Consider the following 15,673-nt stretch of genomic DNA (forward strand, 5'->3'; position numbering starts at 1 on the left):
CAGAATTCAAGTTATTAGCAAGTCTAAAACGGCACCTCAAATATCCCATCTGCTTTCAAACAAAATCCACACCACCTTACCAATCACTAAATGACATCATGTAATAAATAGCTGGTCTCTGAAAATCATTAAAAGCAGATGGTTCAGGGAAAGAATCTGCTCCCATATTATCAAAGATAAGCCAATCTCCCACATTCAGCTCAGGAAGAAGACAGCTTTCCACAATTTGATCAAGCTCATCACAGGATGGACCCCAAAGGCTGCTTATAAACAAAGGCTCATCTTCCTTGTATTTCTGTAGGAAAATAAAAGTTTTTCAAGAATTAAATTTTTACTTATGCACATTTAGGAAATGAATTTGCAGATGAATAAGAAGCATTTTTCACTTTCTCTGATCTAACATGCCCATATTGTGGATGCAAGAAAGACCAAAAGCCAGTGGCAATGGTATTCTTGGATCGCCTCCTCCTTAAGCCTCAGTGGTAACATTAACTCCATCTGAAGGCAGCAGACTAAAGGGATTCAGCTGGAGGAATGCAAATCCTAACAAAAAGGAAATTCTCCCCACCCTAAAACATTTTCTCAGAATTGGGATGTGTATCTCAAAATAACATCTTTGACATTATTTTGTAATAAAACTTACCTTGTGAACCTCTGGAATGGTATTTAAGTCCTCTGACAGTTTACTTGCAAAAGAACCATAAACACCATCATTCATGTAATATATAAAGGCTGGTTCGTCACTTCCATTTTTCCCTACTGATATAAAACAAGAAAAGTTAAGATAACTCTATAGTAAAATGCCCAATACATAATAGAAGACACTCATATTACAGGAGGGTAAAATAGTAAAACATCACTTTGAAAACTGTGTAATAAATAAAAATAAATAATCATAACACTATAATTTTAAACAAAATCCCTATGACCCAGCAATTCTACTCTTAATTATTTATCCAAGAGAAATGAAGGAAAAAAAATGTTCACAAGACATGGACAAGAATATTCCTAATAGCTTTGTTTATAAATAGCCAACAACTGTTAATTGCCAACGTGATGGTCAGGTTCATGTGTCAACTTGGCAAGGTGACAGTACTCAGTTGTCTGGTCAAGCAAGCACTGGCCTGTTGCTGTGGATATTTTAAGGACTTAAATCATGAGTACACTGACTGCATCCATGGCTGATTATCTGTAATCAGCTAAGGAGAGTGTCTTCCACAATGAGTGATACTTAAATCACCAGAAGGCTTTTAAGGAGGATTCAGAAGAGACAATTCTTTCTGCTTCAGCCAGTCAGCCTCTGCTGAGAGTTCACTGAGGACCTTCATCTGAGCTGCCAGCTTTGCAGCCTGCCCTACAAATTTTGGGACTCTTCTTACATCCCCACAATTGTACGACACTTTTATAAATCTCATATTTACAGACATCTATCTTCTGTTGATTCTGTTTCTCTAGAGAACCCGAGCTAATACAGCCAACAACTGGAAACAACTCATCAAATTATATATTGGATTTGGAAGTACCGGTAGAAAATCAAGGTTTTTAATATAGATACACGTTTGTGTTTATTTATATACATATATGTGCATATAAAAATACACACACATGGATTTCCTAGCTCTGGCCAGTGAGAAAGTCTAAAAGCACTGACACTCCAGTGGCCATGAGTATATCCCATATTCAGTTCTTGGTTTTTTAAATACCAAAAAGAACCAGGGCTCCCTGGACAAACGGATGATTAAAGGACTGAAGCAGGGAAAGTATAATATCATCCTGGAACAACCCTGATGTGCCAGAAAATAAAGAAGTGTGCAAAAGAATAATAGGGGCATGTCAAAAGGACTCAAGAGTTAAAGGTCCTTCCAATTAGGCAACTCAAGGACAGCATGAACATTAAAATATAACGTGTTAATAGATTTTAATTCATTGACTATCTACCACTGAAAACGAATGGGTAAAAGTCAAATAAATGAAAAAGGTCTCAATGCATCTTCCCACTTCATAACGAAGAAGCCTGGCAAACATAAAGTGATCAAAACTAGTATCACTAATATTAGAATAGACAGATATCAATGGGTTTCCCAGCATGATGCACTGAGAATGCCACTCTAGTGGACTGCCTGTCAAAATGCAAAACCTGAATCCAATCACGAGGAAATTCCTAACAAACCCAAACTGAGAGGCATTCTACAAAAATTCTACTGTTCAAGAATATCTAAATAAATACAAAGCCAGGCTGAGTAACATTTTCCAAATTAAAGGAGGCAAGAAAATTAAATGCAATGTTTGGTCTTGGACTGGATCATAAATAAGGAAAAATGAAAGGTGATAAAGAACAATACTGGGAAAATGGACACTTTTCCCAATAGATGGTGGATTAGATAAAAGTATTATATTAATACTAAATTACCTGATTTTTGTAACTATAAATATGCTTTTATCTGTGTTCTAGGAAAATACAACTAGAGAGTACAGTATCTCCAACTTACCCTCAAATAGTTCAGAAAAAATACAAGGTACAAAGAATAATGAAGCAAATGGGGGCAAAATTAAAATAGGACAATGTGGGTATGAGGTATATATGGAAGTTCCTTGTATAAGAAAGTATAAAGTTCAAGAGAAAAAATATGTCATTTACAGAGAAAAACCACTGGAAGAAACAGTCTCAGTGGAGAACAGTATTCCTACATTATGTTTTAAAGAGATACAGCTCAGTAAGACAAACTATTAAGTGCCTTTTTGTTAACTTAAATAGAGATGGATAAAAGCTGTGGCAAGTGGGGTGGGACTAGTTTTGGCTCTTGTTATATAATAAAGTATGGGGCAGATCCTCCCTGTGAATCACCAGAATAACAATATGACATCACAGTATCGCAGGTACAGAATCAATCACCTGGAAAGGTTTATCTCAATTATGGCTGTCTAAACATTAGATTTAGGAGTCTTAGTGTGGAACCTGGTTGAAGACCACCCACAACAGCAATACCCATTAAATGTCTTCCAGTTTACTTACACCTGAGCTGAATCTGGCAACTACATCTGCAGACTAACTGGAATCCATGTCCTAAAAGAAATGAAACTGTAATCTTCATAACTTACCTCCAGAGGAGAATTTATCATTTTCAACAACTTTCTTTGCGATGATATTAACTGCAAGTGTAAATGCAGAAGACACATAGTAGCTTCCAGGTTCTGAAATTATCTTAATGCCAGATCCTTCAGGAAAGTAGATATCCAATAAAGGGCTGATAACATGATTAACCTATGGATTTTAAATCCCAGATTATGGTTTTAATATCGGATTAGATAATTCACAATTTTAAGATATCGACAATTCAAAACTCCACTGGTAATTGTTTTTAAATAATTTTCCTATACTCGATCTTGCTAGCAACCGGGAGTAAAATTAAAGTTTCTAATATAGATTAAAGTTTCTAATGATTAAAGAATATGAGGGCAGAATAGGAATGTGAAGTGACACATACAACTGGAGTTTTAAGTTGTCTAAGCTATAAATTCATTTGTGCCATCAAATACTCCATAAAAGGACAAAAACACAACTGAATTTGAAATTTTTTCCTGATAAAATGTTATAGGGCTCAAAGAATTTTATTAAACTTTTCAAAGTTTGCTAGGTCTCTTCATTTCCTGTTCGTTTATTTTCTTAGAATGAAAGTTTAAACAGAAGTTAGCTTCAATTTCTGCTTACATGATTAGCCCCATTGAGAAAACCCTAGTCTACATATCTAACACAAAGTAGCAAAGAGATTATTCCAGTATGTTTATCCCACTGAACAAAGTTTACCTCTTCCAACTGAAATTCAGTTCCTGTAAAACCTCCACCAATGTCTAGCATGTTCATCTTGAAGCCAAATTCCCCCTAGAGGGAAAAAAAAAAACTGGTTTTGTCTTTCCAAATTCTAATGGATACCAGGACATTTCAAATACCCCCTCTCCCAGGGACATAAATATTATTTTACTAATCTTACTGACAGATTAAGTCCTTGGGTTTTTATTTAAAAGGAAAATAATAACAACAAAAAAAACCAGGCTAATTCACTGTTACATATTTTCTACATTACTTCTGAATCAAGTTATGCTTATTGTCTCCCTGGTCCTGACTGTACTGTCTTCTAGACATGTGCAAGTTAATTATTACTTTACACCCTCACCTACTTAAAAATGTGACTGCATGGATGTTTTAAAATTTCACAAGTATGTTCAAATTTTTTACCATTATAGGGCTTATGCTTCAAAAAAATTCCTATCTTTGCATTTATAATAAAAGTATAAATTCTCATGAAACTAACTGCTTCTATTATAAACGGATAAAAGGGAGTCATCTTGGTTAGGTGAAGTGGCCTTGGCCCACAGGCAGAACACTAGATTTTTAGTCCTCTTTGGCCCACTTACCCAGGACCATAGATAAGACATTTAACCTTACAGGACCTCAGTTTTTCCATTTTTCAATGGATAGACAGCCTCTAAGATCCTTCTGGCTCTTAGGACTTCCCTTTTCTAAACTCTCTATACCAGTCATTAGTCTGATTTTGTCGTTAGCTTTAAGAAATCTCTCTCTCTAGTTTAAATTCTATATATTTAACTTAATGAGTGTTTTAAGTACACATATACTTAAACATATAATGTTTCAAACCCCCTTAATGTGTTCCTCCAGCTTTTTCTCAAATTGGTATGTGAAATAATTTGAGATGGTACCTGACACAGCATGGCATCAAATATTACTGAATCAATGGTAAGAGTTATTCACTTTTCACATCTCTTTCAACTATTCTGATTATATTAAGAACAATCTCAGTTTGATTCTAATAACAACTCTACGGAAGCTTGGTAATTTCTTTTAAAAACAAAACAGGTGCAACATAAGCCTTGGACTCAGAGTCACCAGCAGAATCTAAGCAGAGGCAATACTGATTTTGCTTTTGGTGTATTTTCATGTTTATCTATTTTATAACATTCGATAACTTATCTTCCATGTATAATAGGAATATAATTTTCCACTTAAATACCATTAATATATATGTATTTAAAAGACAATCTTATTTAAATAATAGTGAAGATGAAACATGGCTATAGCAAATATTTGAGAAAAACTGGCCTATTGTAAAGCTCCTTCAAAATGCCCCGTTGCATCACCCCCTGGTGAATATGCCCAGTACTTTGAAATACCAATCTGTGAGTTTAATAGGCTTATTATATCAGAATCTGAAGTGCTTTAACTCACATTGGCTACAAAGTCATTGACTGACTTGGTGTTAAGTAAACTGTATTTCTTAAAGCTCATGAAACTTGTAATCTTACCCTGATGACAACCACTTACATTTTAAAATCTTTATTTTAAATTATGACACGTTTATAGCAGGATTTCAGCACAACCGTCTCTTCCTTATAATTTCATACTTTACAATCAACGGGTTCTGCTACACATGGGGGGATTACATAAATTAATAGACCAATAGTACATAAACTTACAAGAGCTTCAGTATTTTTATTTGTAATAGTCTTCTTCCTTTTTTCTTTGTTGTTCTCAACTCTTAAATTGAAAATTATCATGGCCAGTGTAAAACTGAACGTGACTGTTCAGCTATTTATTCTTTATTCAAAAGTCAAGCAGTCTGACAGATGCTGGAAATATGTACGTAACCAAAACAAAGTCCTTTACCTTGTAAGTGCTTACAGTGTAGTAACGGAACCAAGCAGTAAGCAATAAAAAGTGTGTTGTCCACGTCAAAGTCAGAAATATGTTCTACAACTAAACGTGGTGCTGTGCTTTGAAATTTGTAGCTTTTTTGTATATATGTTATTGTTCACAAAAAAGAAGGAAAAACAGTCAATTGTGATGATGAAGGATTTAAGCCCTCTAGCCCCCTATATTCTGGAGCAGCTAGAAGGAAATATATGAGAGGATCGTATTTATCATGACAACCTGGGATCTGTCATGTAACCACTTTTTGAACAGTGCTTTGAAAACTATTGCTTTTTTATTTCTTTGCTTTGTATATATGTTATATTACACAATTAAAAAGAAGTTTTAAAAAATAGTGTCACCTGATGCAAAGTGTTAATAAGGCAGGTGAGATATATGGGAATGCTGTATTTTTAACATGATTTTTCTGTAAATCTACAATTTCTCTAGATAAATAAAAATTTTTAAAGTAAAAAAATTAAAAACATTAAAAAGTGCATGGAACTTTGCTTAATATTACAGAAAATAAAGTTTGTATCTATTAAGTATAATGAAAGTAATTCACAGAGATAAAAATTTTAGATCTTAAATATCAAAAATAACTTAAAAAAAGAACTTACAGCCATGTCAAACACACATCGAGCATCAGATAGTGCATGTACATATACTTGAGATATTTCGCAAGCACTTGAAACGTGAACTCTGAAAGAAACAGAGTGATAAATTAAAAGCTGCACCAAATTTTAGAGATCTTATAATTCCTATCATCAAACTGACACCCTAACTATTCACATCAATAGTACATAAATGTTTAAAGTACTAGATACATTAGCCTCTAGTTATCCAAGTCAGTACCAGCTTTTAGAAAATGCAATATTTGGATAATATGAGCCCCCAGCTATGCTTCATGGTACCATGTACTTTGAGGTAAAAATGCGAATCTCCTATAAAACTGGCTTATAAAATCTTTAGATTGAACATTCACTTTTATCCTTACAAAACATAAAAACTTGTCTAGTGTGAACTAAATTCAGAAATTGATTCAGTTAAGCATTAGTGATACTCTTGCTCAAAGCACATGTACTTATCAAAGATTCAGAATAGACTAAATTTAGCTGAAACATGGTTCTGTAACCTGATTGGCAGGGCTACATTTATCTTTACATGTGCTGAAGTGAACCTAAGGGGTCAACACGGGAAAGAGGAAACTTTCCTTTCTTCCAGTTTATAAGGTAATTAAAATTTCTCAGCACTAATCTAGGCAAAATATGATTTACTATTTTGTCCCTTTATTGGGGGTGGGGGAAATACAGATGCAAAACAGTACGAAGAAAGACAAAGCATATCTGCTTTTTTGTAAACTAAGATATAAAGAAAAATAAAACAGATACAACTCTTTGTTTTGAGATATATTAGATTTCATGTGAATATTCTTAAATCAATAACCAACATAACAAAAATTATCATCATAAAATGAAGTTTAAAACAAATACTCAGATCCCTATTGACTGGGAGAAGGATTAAGAGGAGGAGGAGGTAAAACGGAGAACATGGGATTTAACAAATGAGTATGGCTCCTGAATAATTACTCCTTTCCTTTTGGCCTCCAGTATTTTGGAGCAGCTAGAAGGAAAAATCTGAGATGGTACAATAGTAGTCTATGACAAACTCTGGGATCTGTTCTGTACCTACTTGCTGAAGTGTGTTTTGAAAATTACTGCTTTATTCTTTCTTTGCTTTATATATATGAGTTTAAAATTTTAACAATACTCACTTAACCCCAATTATTTGGACTTCAAGTTCCTTAGCGCATTCCAAGAGATGCCTACAGTTCTTCAGTGTAGTACCAAACTTCATGCTATTCTCTTCACCTCCACTATTATCTTCTGTTGCAATATGTAGTAAGACCCTAAGAGAAGGGGAAGATGATTGGGGCAGAGTTGGTTTACATCATCATCAGCACATGTGAAGCCTGAAGATTGTAGGAAGTGTGTTGATTATGTTGCCAGTGTTCCCAATCCAGCGACGGATGAATCAAGTGAACCTAATGAAAAACAATCCTGTATAGAGAAAAAACTAGCAATTAGGGCCTAAAGCATGACGCTTACAAGGATGGGAATTTGGAAAATGCAGCAAGTTAAGACTGTTGTAGCAGCAAGAGTCAGATGGGCTCTGTAATGAAAGACGACATTACTTTCAACTGAAGTCCATCAGTTCATAAATCCACCTAGAAAGACTAAATTGAATAGCAATGCCATCATCGTTGTCTTTCAATAAAAATATCAGGGTTTTAAATGTCTTCAGGTTTCCTAAGTTGTTCTAGCTAGCCATACCTCTGCCCTTATTCTGAAACATTCCTCCTATTAATCTCTTACCTCATAGTATGTTTCTAACTGAAAAAAATTGGAAAGCTTTCAATTATTTCATGTGACTGAACGGCAGCTTTCTAGATTATGGATTCAAATCCATTTGTTATTTCCTTATCAACTACAACAACAAAGACAAAAATATCAAAACTGACTAAATTTCTCAATTATGAGAAGAGCTAGTGATTTCAATCCACCAAAAAGTGCAAATATACAAATGCTGATTTTAAGCTTTTCTCAAAGAAGTTCTTGAATGATGATCAGATAGGAAGTCTGATATCAAATTATTCAATCTAAGGGTAGAATCAGCTCTATCAAGAATATACCATTCAGTTTACAACCTAATACAGTATGCAATGTCTTTAGAAAAGCCCAGAATGGGAAGATTTTTTTAGAAAATGCTTCCCCACAATTTTCCAACCAAGTCTTTTTACTGAAACAAAGGACTTTTGGGTAATCAAAATGTGTCAGGACACCTTTCTAAGAACACTAGTAATGTCAATAATAAAATTATGGATATATGTAATTCAAATGTCTTCTTGATATACAAGTTCGACATCACTCATTGACTATGCCTTAAAACTTCGTGCTTTTAAAAAGTAAATTTAGAAAAAAATATTTGTGAAAAAAAGAACTTGTTGAACTTCTCACTCTAAGAGAATGTATAGAACTTAAATTAAGAAACTTTCCAATACTAGGTTCCCAAGACACTGTCACTAAGGATCATTCAAGGAACTATAACCAAGGATGGATTAAACCCTCAGCCATCCAGGGAAAACAAAGGTAACCAAAACAACTTGTTCCCAACATGCCAAATAATAAAAGGGTTAATTAATTAAGTATAAAGCACAGCTATGGCCCTAATTTGATACCACAGCACATTTAAATTAAAGATTACAAGATCATATTCCAAATTGCCCTTACCTCATCCCAACTCCACATGAAGGATGATTAAAAGTAGAAGGCAATAAAATGCTATTAGCATTTTTCATATAGGAACTTCAAATAAGATAGTTAGAATAATTACAATACACTCCACTGCTCTAATATAAATGCCTCTTTTTCCCAGGCTAAACCCAACTCCATGTAAGTAAGATGTGCTTAAGTTTACACTTACTTGGCATTTGGATGGTTACGTGAAATTTTCTTCAATTCAATTTCATTGTCACATGTCATGATATTCACTCCAATTTTTGCTGCATACTTTATCTGAGACACTTGCTTACATGGACTTATATAAATAATGTTTTCTGGAGAGACACCCAATTCTTGCACTAAAGCCATTTCATTCTGTGAAAATACATTTTTAAAGGTGTTATTCAACAAACTATTACTTTTCATTCATTGATTACCATCTTACACTTTGACTTTTTTTGTTAAATTTCAATTACATAAGGTTAAACCAGAGTACGTAATGTCAGTTCTGATTCTCCTAACATTTACCGCTCTGTGTTAAAAACTTTACAAAAGAACTTCAAAAATACAGGTGTATCGCTAGAGAAATCTTAGTTCAGCATAGTATTTTGCTGGTCTCGCTGGCTCTAGGTAAGAACCTCAAAGAACTAAAGGTTCTGATTAGAGATTAAAGCTTTCAAAGTTCCATACCATTGGAACTTCCTTTCATTAGTACCTTGAAGAGTTTGCAAATTCCAATATTAGATCATGAATTTAAATAATTATTTAAACTCCCCATCCCAAAATCAAGGAAATAACAATTTCCTTACAATTGTTATACTTCTCTGGGTAACGGATAAAAATGAATAAATAGTATTGCAATTTACTGACAAAATGAGTAAGGCAAAAAACTTACTTTACTGGAGCAGGCAAATCCAGTTCCAAGAGCTGCCAAGATCTCAAGTACAGCTGGAGTGGCATTGCACTTCACTGTGTAGAATGGCTTTATCTGAGCCACTATGTTCTGCCACTGACTGTGTTTCTTCACAATTTTTCCAAGATCTCCCACAAAAAATGCACTTTTCCCTGTCTATCATGGTTATGGAAAAAAAATTATGTACATTATTGTATTTAAGGCTTACGAACAATTAAGCTAGACCCAGTAAAACAAGAATCTAAACACAGTTGTTACTGTGTTGTGTTAGCAAACAAAACAGTCTCTCAACTTTAAGTTTTCTTCTTTTTTATTTAAATAAAAACAATCATCATTGTTTCTTATTTCAGAACTAATTGCCTCAATTTTACTTTTTGGTAACTGAGAGGTGTGACCTATTTCTTCCCATGCTGCTTCCCCCCATTCTTTTAAAAATAAACCTACTTTTGGTAGTTCAGGATATAATTTCCTAATACAGTAAGTAGAATCAGAAATGATGAAACAAACTATAAATACCATTATAAATTGCACCTAAAAATAACTTAGTAAAACAAGGAAGAGCAACTTCACTAGGACTCGTATTATATCAGTTTTTTTTAAAAAAGACAAGCCAGATTCGCAGAAAACAGTGTTCCCATATGCAGTCTTTCCTGTTATTATCACTTTGCATTAGGAGTGATATTTTTGTTACAATTGATAAAACAATATTGCTATAAATATACTGTTAACTACAGTCACAGTTTACATTGGGCGAACCAATTTTTTAAGGAGGTAAAATTGCTCTTTATGTGCAAAAAGGGTAAACTTAAAAGAACAAAAAAATAGAAGTACAACCAATACCGGAGAAGCCTGAAAGATACTCTTCCTTCAGCAGTAATTAAGTTGCGGCTATTCTAGGACTAGAGAGATGAATTTGTGTATCAACAAGAGCATAAACTACTCAAATGTTAGTTGGCAGGTAGAGTAAATCTCATCAGAATGTACAATATTCAAATATCATTTGAAAAGCTATTGAAGAATTTTACTATTTTCTAGTCTTTAATGCAGATTATTTTGAAAATGGTACATTATTGGACCACAATGCCCAGTAGACAGACATGATGGAAATTATGGGCATGTGCGGCAGATTTCGGACAGTTATACTGAAGTTACTCATGCCATCTGTAATGCCTGGGGAATTTTTTTTAATGGAAAAAAAAATGACTATTACGGATACCAGCAAAAGAACTGGAATAAAAAAACAAGATATTTCTGTTTCCTGCTTATCTTAGGCAAGATGTAAGACTGAAAATTTCCAGCAAACAATGGAAAACCAATGAATCTGGGGAGAGGAGAAGCTTTCTGTTCAATGACATTCAACAAGATTAAGTAGGTTTAGGAAAAACAGAACAAAAAACAGAAAAGGGAGATAAGTTAGCAAGTCACTGTAGTTATCATGTGCAAAAGTAAACTGCAATAATGGAAATCAAGAGGGATGGATTGAAAAAGGTCAATGGGATTTGGATAAGGGAAGACAATCAAAGGTGAACTAAGTGACTCAGAATAAATAGCGGTAACCATCCTTGAACCATACAATTAGATGAGACTGTTAGAGGAAAGAATAGAGTTGAGGACTAACCCTTACCAAATGGTATTAAACACCAGAAAGGACATTATGATCCAAGGACACAGAGGGAATATTCCAAAGATTATAGCTTACCCAGGAGAAAACAGTGTTGTACAAGTCAGAAAAAGAAAGTCAAATAACTAAGAGAAAGGTCACCATATTTTAAACAGGTGGTTCCTGGTGACATGGGAATGGCTTGAATGGCTTGGGAGAAGGAGGTTTAGCACAACAAAGTGTCACTACTTATCTAAGAAGTTTGATGGCAGAGAAGAGAGAAATACAAAGAATTTTGCTGGAGTGATGGAGACTTGAGCACATTTACAGATCAGGAGGAAAGACAAAAGCTTTTTTGGTATTCTACTACTGAATACCAGGAAACATGGAAAAAAAATTGGGGGAATAGAGGAAAGTAATTCCAATAAAGAAACAATTCTATCAGTAAGTCAATAAGTGAAAATTATTCTATCAGTAAGTTTAAAACAAAAATAAATGGCCTCGGGTGGGCCAAAAAATGGCTCAGCAGGCAGAGTTCTTGCCTGCCATGCCAGAGATCCAGGTTCAGTTTCACGGTGCCTGCCCATGCCAAATAAAAAGGCCTTAAGGAATAAGTGATTATGATTCCATACAAACTGATACTTGGGACAGTTTTATCAGTTAAGACTAAGCATTCAGTACAATTTTTCAGTCAACATAAGACAATTAAGATTATGTGAAAGTAAGTTAAAATTCATTAAAGAATACAACTGAGGAAAATTACTATGAACCCATGTACCAATTAAATAGATACCTGGCAATGTATATTTAAAAACACACACACAAACAGAATATACAAGAGCCAGGTGAGAGCTTAAATATGAACTAGATAAAAATCACCATTCAGAGCGACCAGTGATGAGGGTGTGGTCGCATTTATCAGAACCTGGAAAAGTTAAAAAGATCGATGCCTTACACAATTTGAGAAATGTGAGATAGTACACTTACCAGGGTATGTTCATAAATATAGTTATCAATAACATTTCCAAGGTTTGTTCCTTCATCCAACAGGCCAACGGAGTAGTTTGCATCATCAATAAATCCTTTCATCTCAGCCGTATTCCACAAAGCCGAAAGTCATAAACCAGGAAAAACAAGAGATGGGCCACCGAGCCTATGTCTGGGTCCTTAGAATATGCAACAAACTGTAAAAATTCAAGAAAGTCTTATTTTACTAGTTAAACAAGAAACAAAATACTAGTATGAACGTCAATATACTGCCAGTCCCACAACAGGACTAGAACTGTGAGGTAATCGCAGATGTCTTCTAAATACCACTCTCTTGTTTCGTCTCCAACACAGTAAATGAAAGGGGTGAGGATAAAGGGCAATTTTAGGGGACAATCTATAGCTTTAATGCAGGTCTCACCTCACGCTAAAATATAGCAACATTAAATAAGAACGTAGGTCTCTTATGAGATGACTTGATTTGGTGAAAATGTACTGGACTAGAAGACCTGGTTCTGGCTGAGTGATTTAGGAGATGTGCTCTCTAAACCGCAGTTAACTACCTTTAACTGCTTCTCAAAGAATGTTAAAATGGATTGTATTGGTCTTTCAAATATCACAGTCAACTCAATGTAAAATGTCATAATCTCTTGAAATGATGAACAATCTTTGGATTAACTTCCAAATAAAGAACAACTCTTAAAAAAAAAAAGGGTGGGTGGGTGGAGGTACCAGACTAAATATCAAAATCTAACCCCTCCCTAATCAAGTAAATTTCCCCCTCCCCCCAGATCAACTATTTCACTCTGGGCAGCACATACCAGATAGAAGTCTCTTTGCTGAATTTCACTGATTCATAGAATTATTTTAGGTAATGATTTAAAAAAACAAAATAAGGTATGAGTACTCTGAAGCAAGCTACTAAAGAACAAATGCTATACAATATTTGATATGTAATTCATACATCAAACATCACAAGACACCTTTTTATATATTCCTACCTTACCTTAATACTGTCAGGAACATTTCCCATATTGCTGTTGTCTGATATCTCATTCTCACCTCTTCTTCTACAAGGATACTATTCACTTACAATGACTTCAGAACTAAAGTTCTGGCTGTCACATTAATAATGAGCTTTGACTAGCTATTAATCTTGGCAGCCTATTTTAAAACCTGCCTAGCCTTTCTTGTGTCCTCAATAAGTCCACATTGCTCCATGCTAGAGTTCACTTTGGGTGATGACCTGCACCCTGAAAGTATACTCCATTTTCAGTGGTTCCCAAAATATCATCTTTTCAGTTACACCAAAACTAACTCATTGATAAACTATAGTAGTAGTTAAGACTTCATGAAATACCAAATACCACTTAGTTTTAACATTTAAAACATGAATAAAGCTTCATTTCCGAAGAGCCTACATTCAGCTCATCTAATCAAAACTCATGTTATACTAGAAACTCTTCAGTTTCTACTGAAAGATATTTTGAGGATATTTTGATTTTACCAAAGGAGTTGATTTACATATATCCACATGAGACCTAATACTTTGGCAGGAAACTCAAATCACAGCTTGGACATTCTCTAAAGACTGTTATAGCAGGACTGTTGTAAGTATATGCCCAGAAAGAAGACATCTTAGGCTGGAAAGTCATATGTTTATCTTAAGCAATAACTTTAGCTAGAACTTTAGTTTCAGAAGGCTATCCATAGGCACTAAGAAAAATAACCAAAGGTCACTCATTCAAAAAGATATATGCAGTAAGATTTTGTAGGTTTGTCCAGAGTGATGTCCTGATAAATCCTAGAGTGATTTGAACAGTGAATAAAAAAGTATCTGCAAAGTCCCCTTGGGGGAATGGTGAGAAAGGGGGGAAATTCAACTTCTCCTATCGGAGAATTCTTGATATTCTCACAAGCAGTGGGGACAACCAAAGCAACAGGCGGAGCCCCCAATCTTGGGGGTTGTTCATATGAAACTTAATCTGGCAAAGGGCAGGCTAAGACTACTTAAAATTAGGCCTAAGAGTCACCCCCAAGAGAACCTCTTCTTTTGCTCAGATGTGGCCTCTCTCTCTCAGCATACACGACAAGCAAACTCACCACCCTCCCCGTCTCTACGTGGAACATGACTTCCAGAGGTATGGTCCTTCCTGGAAATGTGGAACAGAAATCCTAGAATGATCTGGGACTCAGCATTAAGGGATTGAGAAAACCTTCTCAACCCAAAGGGGGAAGAGCAAAACGAGGCAAAATAAAATGTCAATGGCTGAGAGATTTCAATGCGACTGTGTGATTGTGAAAACCTTGTGTCTGATGCTCCTTTTAGCTACCTTTTGACAGATAAGTAAAACAAACATATGGATTAAAAATAAATAATGGGGGAACAAATGTTAAAATAAACTTAGTAGATAGAAATGCTAGTGATCAATGAAAGGGAGGAGTAAGGGTTATAGTATGTATGAATTTTTTTGTTTTTTTATTTCTTATTCTGAATTGATACAAATGTTCTAAGAAATGATCATGATGAATATACAACATGTGATGATACTGTGAATTGCTGATTATATACGTAGAATGAAATGATCATATGGTAAAAATGTCTGTGTTTGTTTAAAAGTTAAAAATAAAAAAAGATGCATGTGAAGGGATAGGTAAAAGAGTAAGATGAGAACTTCTTGTTAAATTTAGCATCCCTTACACATTTTTCTGTAAAACAGTTTTAGTGACAAAGACAGTGAAAGAAAATATTTAAATCAGTATCTTTAGACTAACATTTCAATTCAGGAATCTCCTAAGTATATTACTGGGAGCAGTGAGTTATCATTAGAACCTCCACAGGCAACTGCCGCCACAATGCAAAAGCCAGAACAAGATGAACTTCAATTTCTATAAGCTATAATTAGTACACTTACAGAAAGAGTAATTTCCCTCTAACATTCATGATCCTCATGTCACAGAGACAGAGATGGGGGATCCTAGCCATGGGAAAAGACTTTTCCGACTATTTTCAAGTTATGTTATCTAGTAAATTTAACTCTCATTGCCCTGTTAAACTAGCTTAATTCTAACAGAAACATTTTTCTCGCAGTGTGTGCTAAGCACTGTTCTAAGTACTTTATAGAACATTGTTTTGTCTGTCTCTTTAATAAAGCTTTATTACATCCCCATAATCAAGTAATTATCAG

General features: G+C 34.5%; 1 protein-coding gene across 6 annotated transcripts in view; it reads right to left on the reverse strand.

Moving 5' to 3' along the window:
* Positions 1–15,673, reverse strand: part of AZIN1 (antizyme inhibitor 1) — a 66,501-nt gene that overhangs the window by 826 nt on the left and 50,002 nt on the right. For 4 of the 6 annotated variants that reach the window (XM_077167405.1, XM_077167402.1, XM_077167403.1 and 1 more), the window contains 9 exons: positions 12,486–12,682; positions 9,881–10,054; positions 9,188–9,360; positions 7,479–7,613; positions 6,325–6,406; positions 3,806–3,880; positions 3,100–3,262; positions 644–759; positions 81–295 (listed from right to left, as the gene is read on the reverse strand). In XM_077167405.1, the coding sequence (XP_077023520.1) occupies positions 81–295; positions 644–759; positions 3,100–3,262; positions 3,806–3,880; positions 6,325–6,406; positions 7,479–7,613; positions 9,188–9,360; positions 9,881–10,054; positions 12,486–12,587 (1,235 nt within the window). In that variant the 5' untranslated portion in view covers positions 12,588–12,682. The remainder of the gene's footprint in view (positions 1–80; positions 296–643; positions 760–3,099; positions 3,263–3,805; positions 3,881–6,324; positions 6,407–7,478; positions 7,614–9,187; positions 9,361–9,880; positions 10,055–12,485; positions 12,683–15,673) is intronic. The other 2 variants (XM_077167407.1, XM_077167408.1) reach the window with 2 other exon arrangements.

Source organism: Tamandua tetradactyla, chromosome 6, assembly GCF_023851605.1.
Source record: "Tamandua tetradactyla isolate mTamTet1 chromosome 6, mTamTet1.pri, whole genome shotgun sequence".
Lineage (NCBI taxonomy): Eukaryota > Metazoa > Chordata > Mammalia > Pilosa > Myrmecophagidae > Tamandua > Tamandua tetradactyla.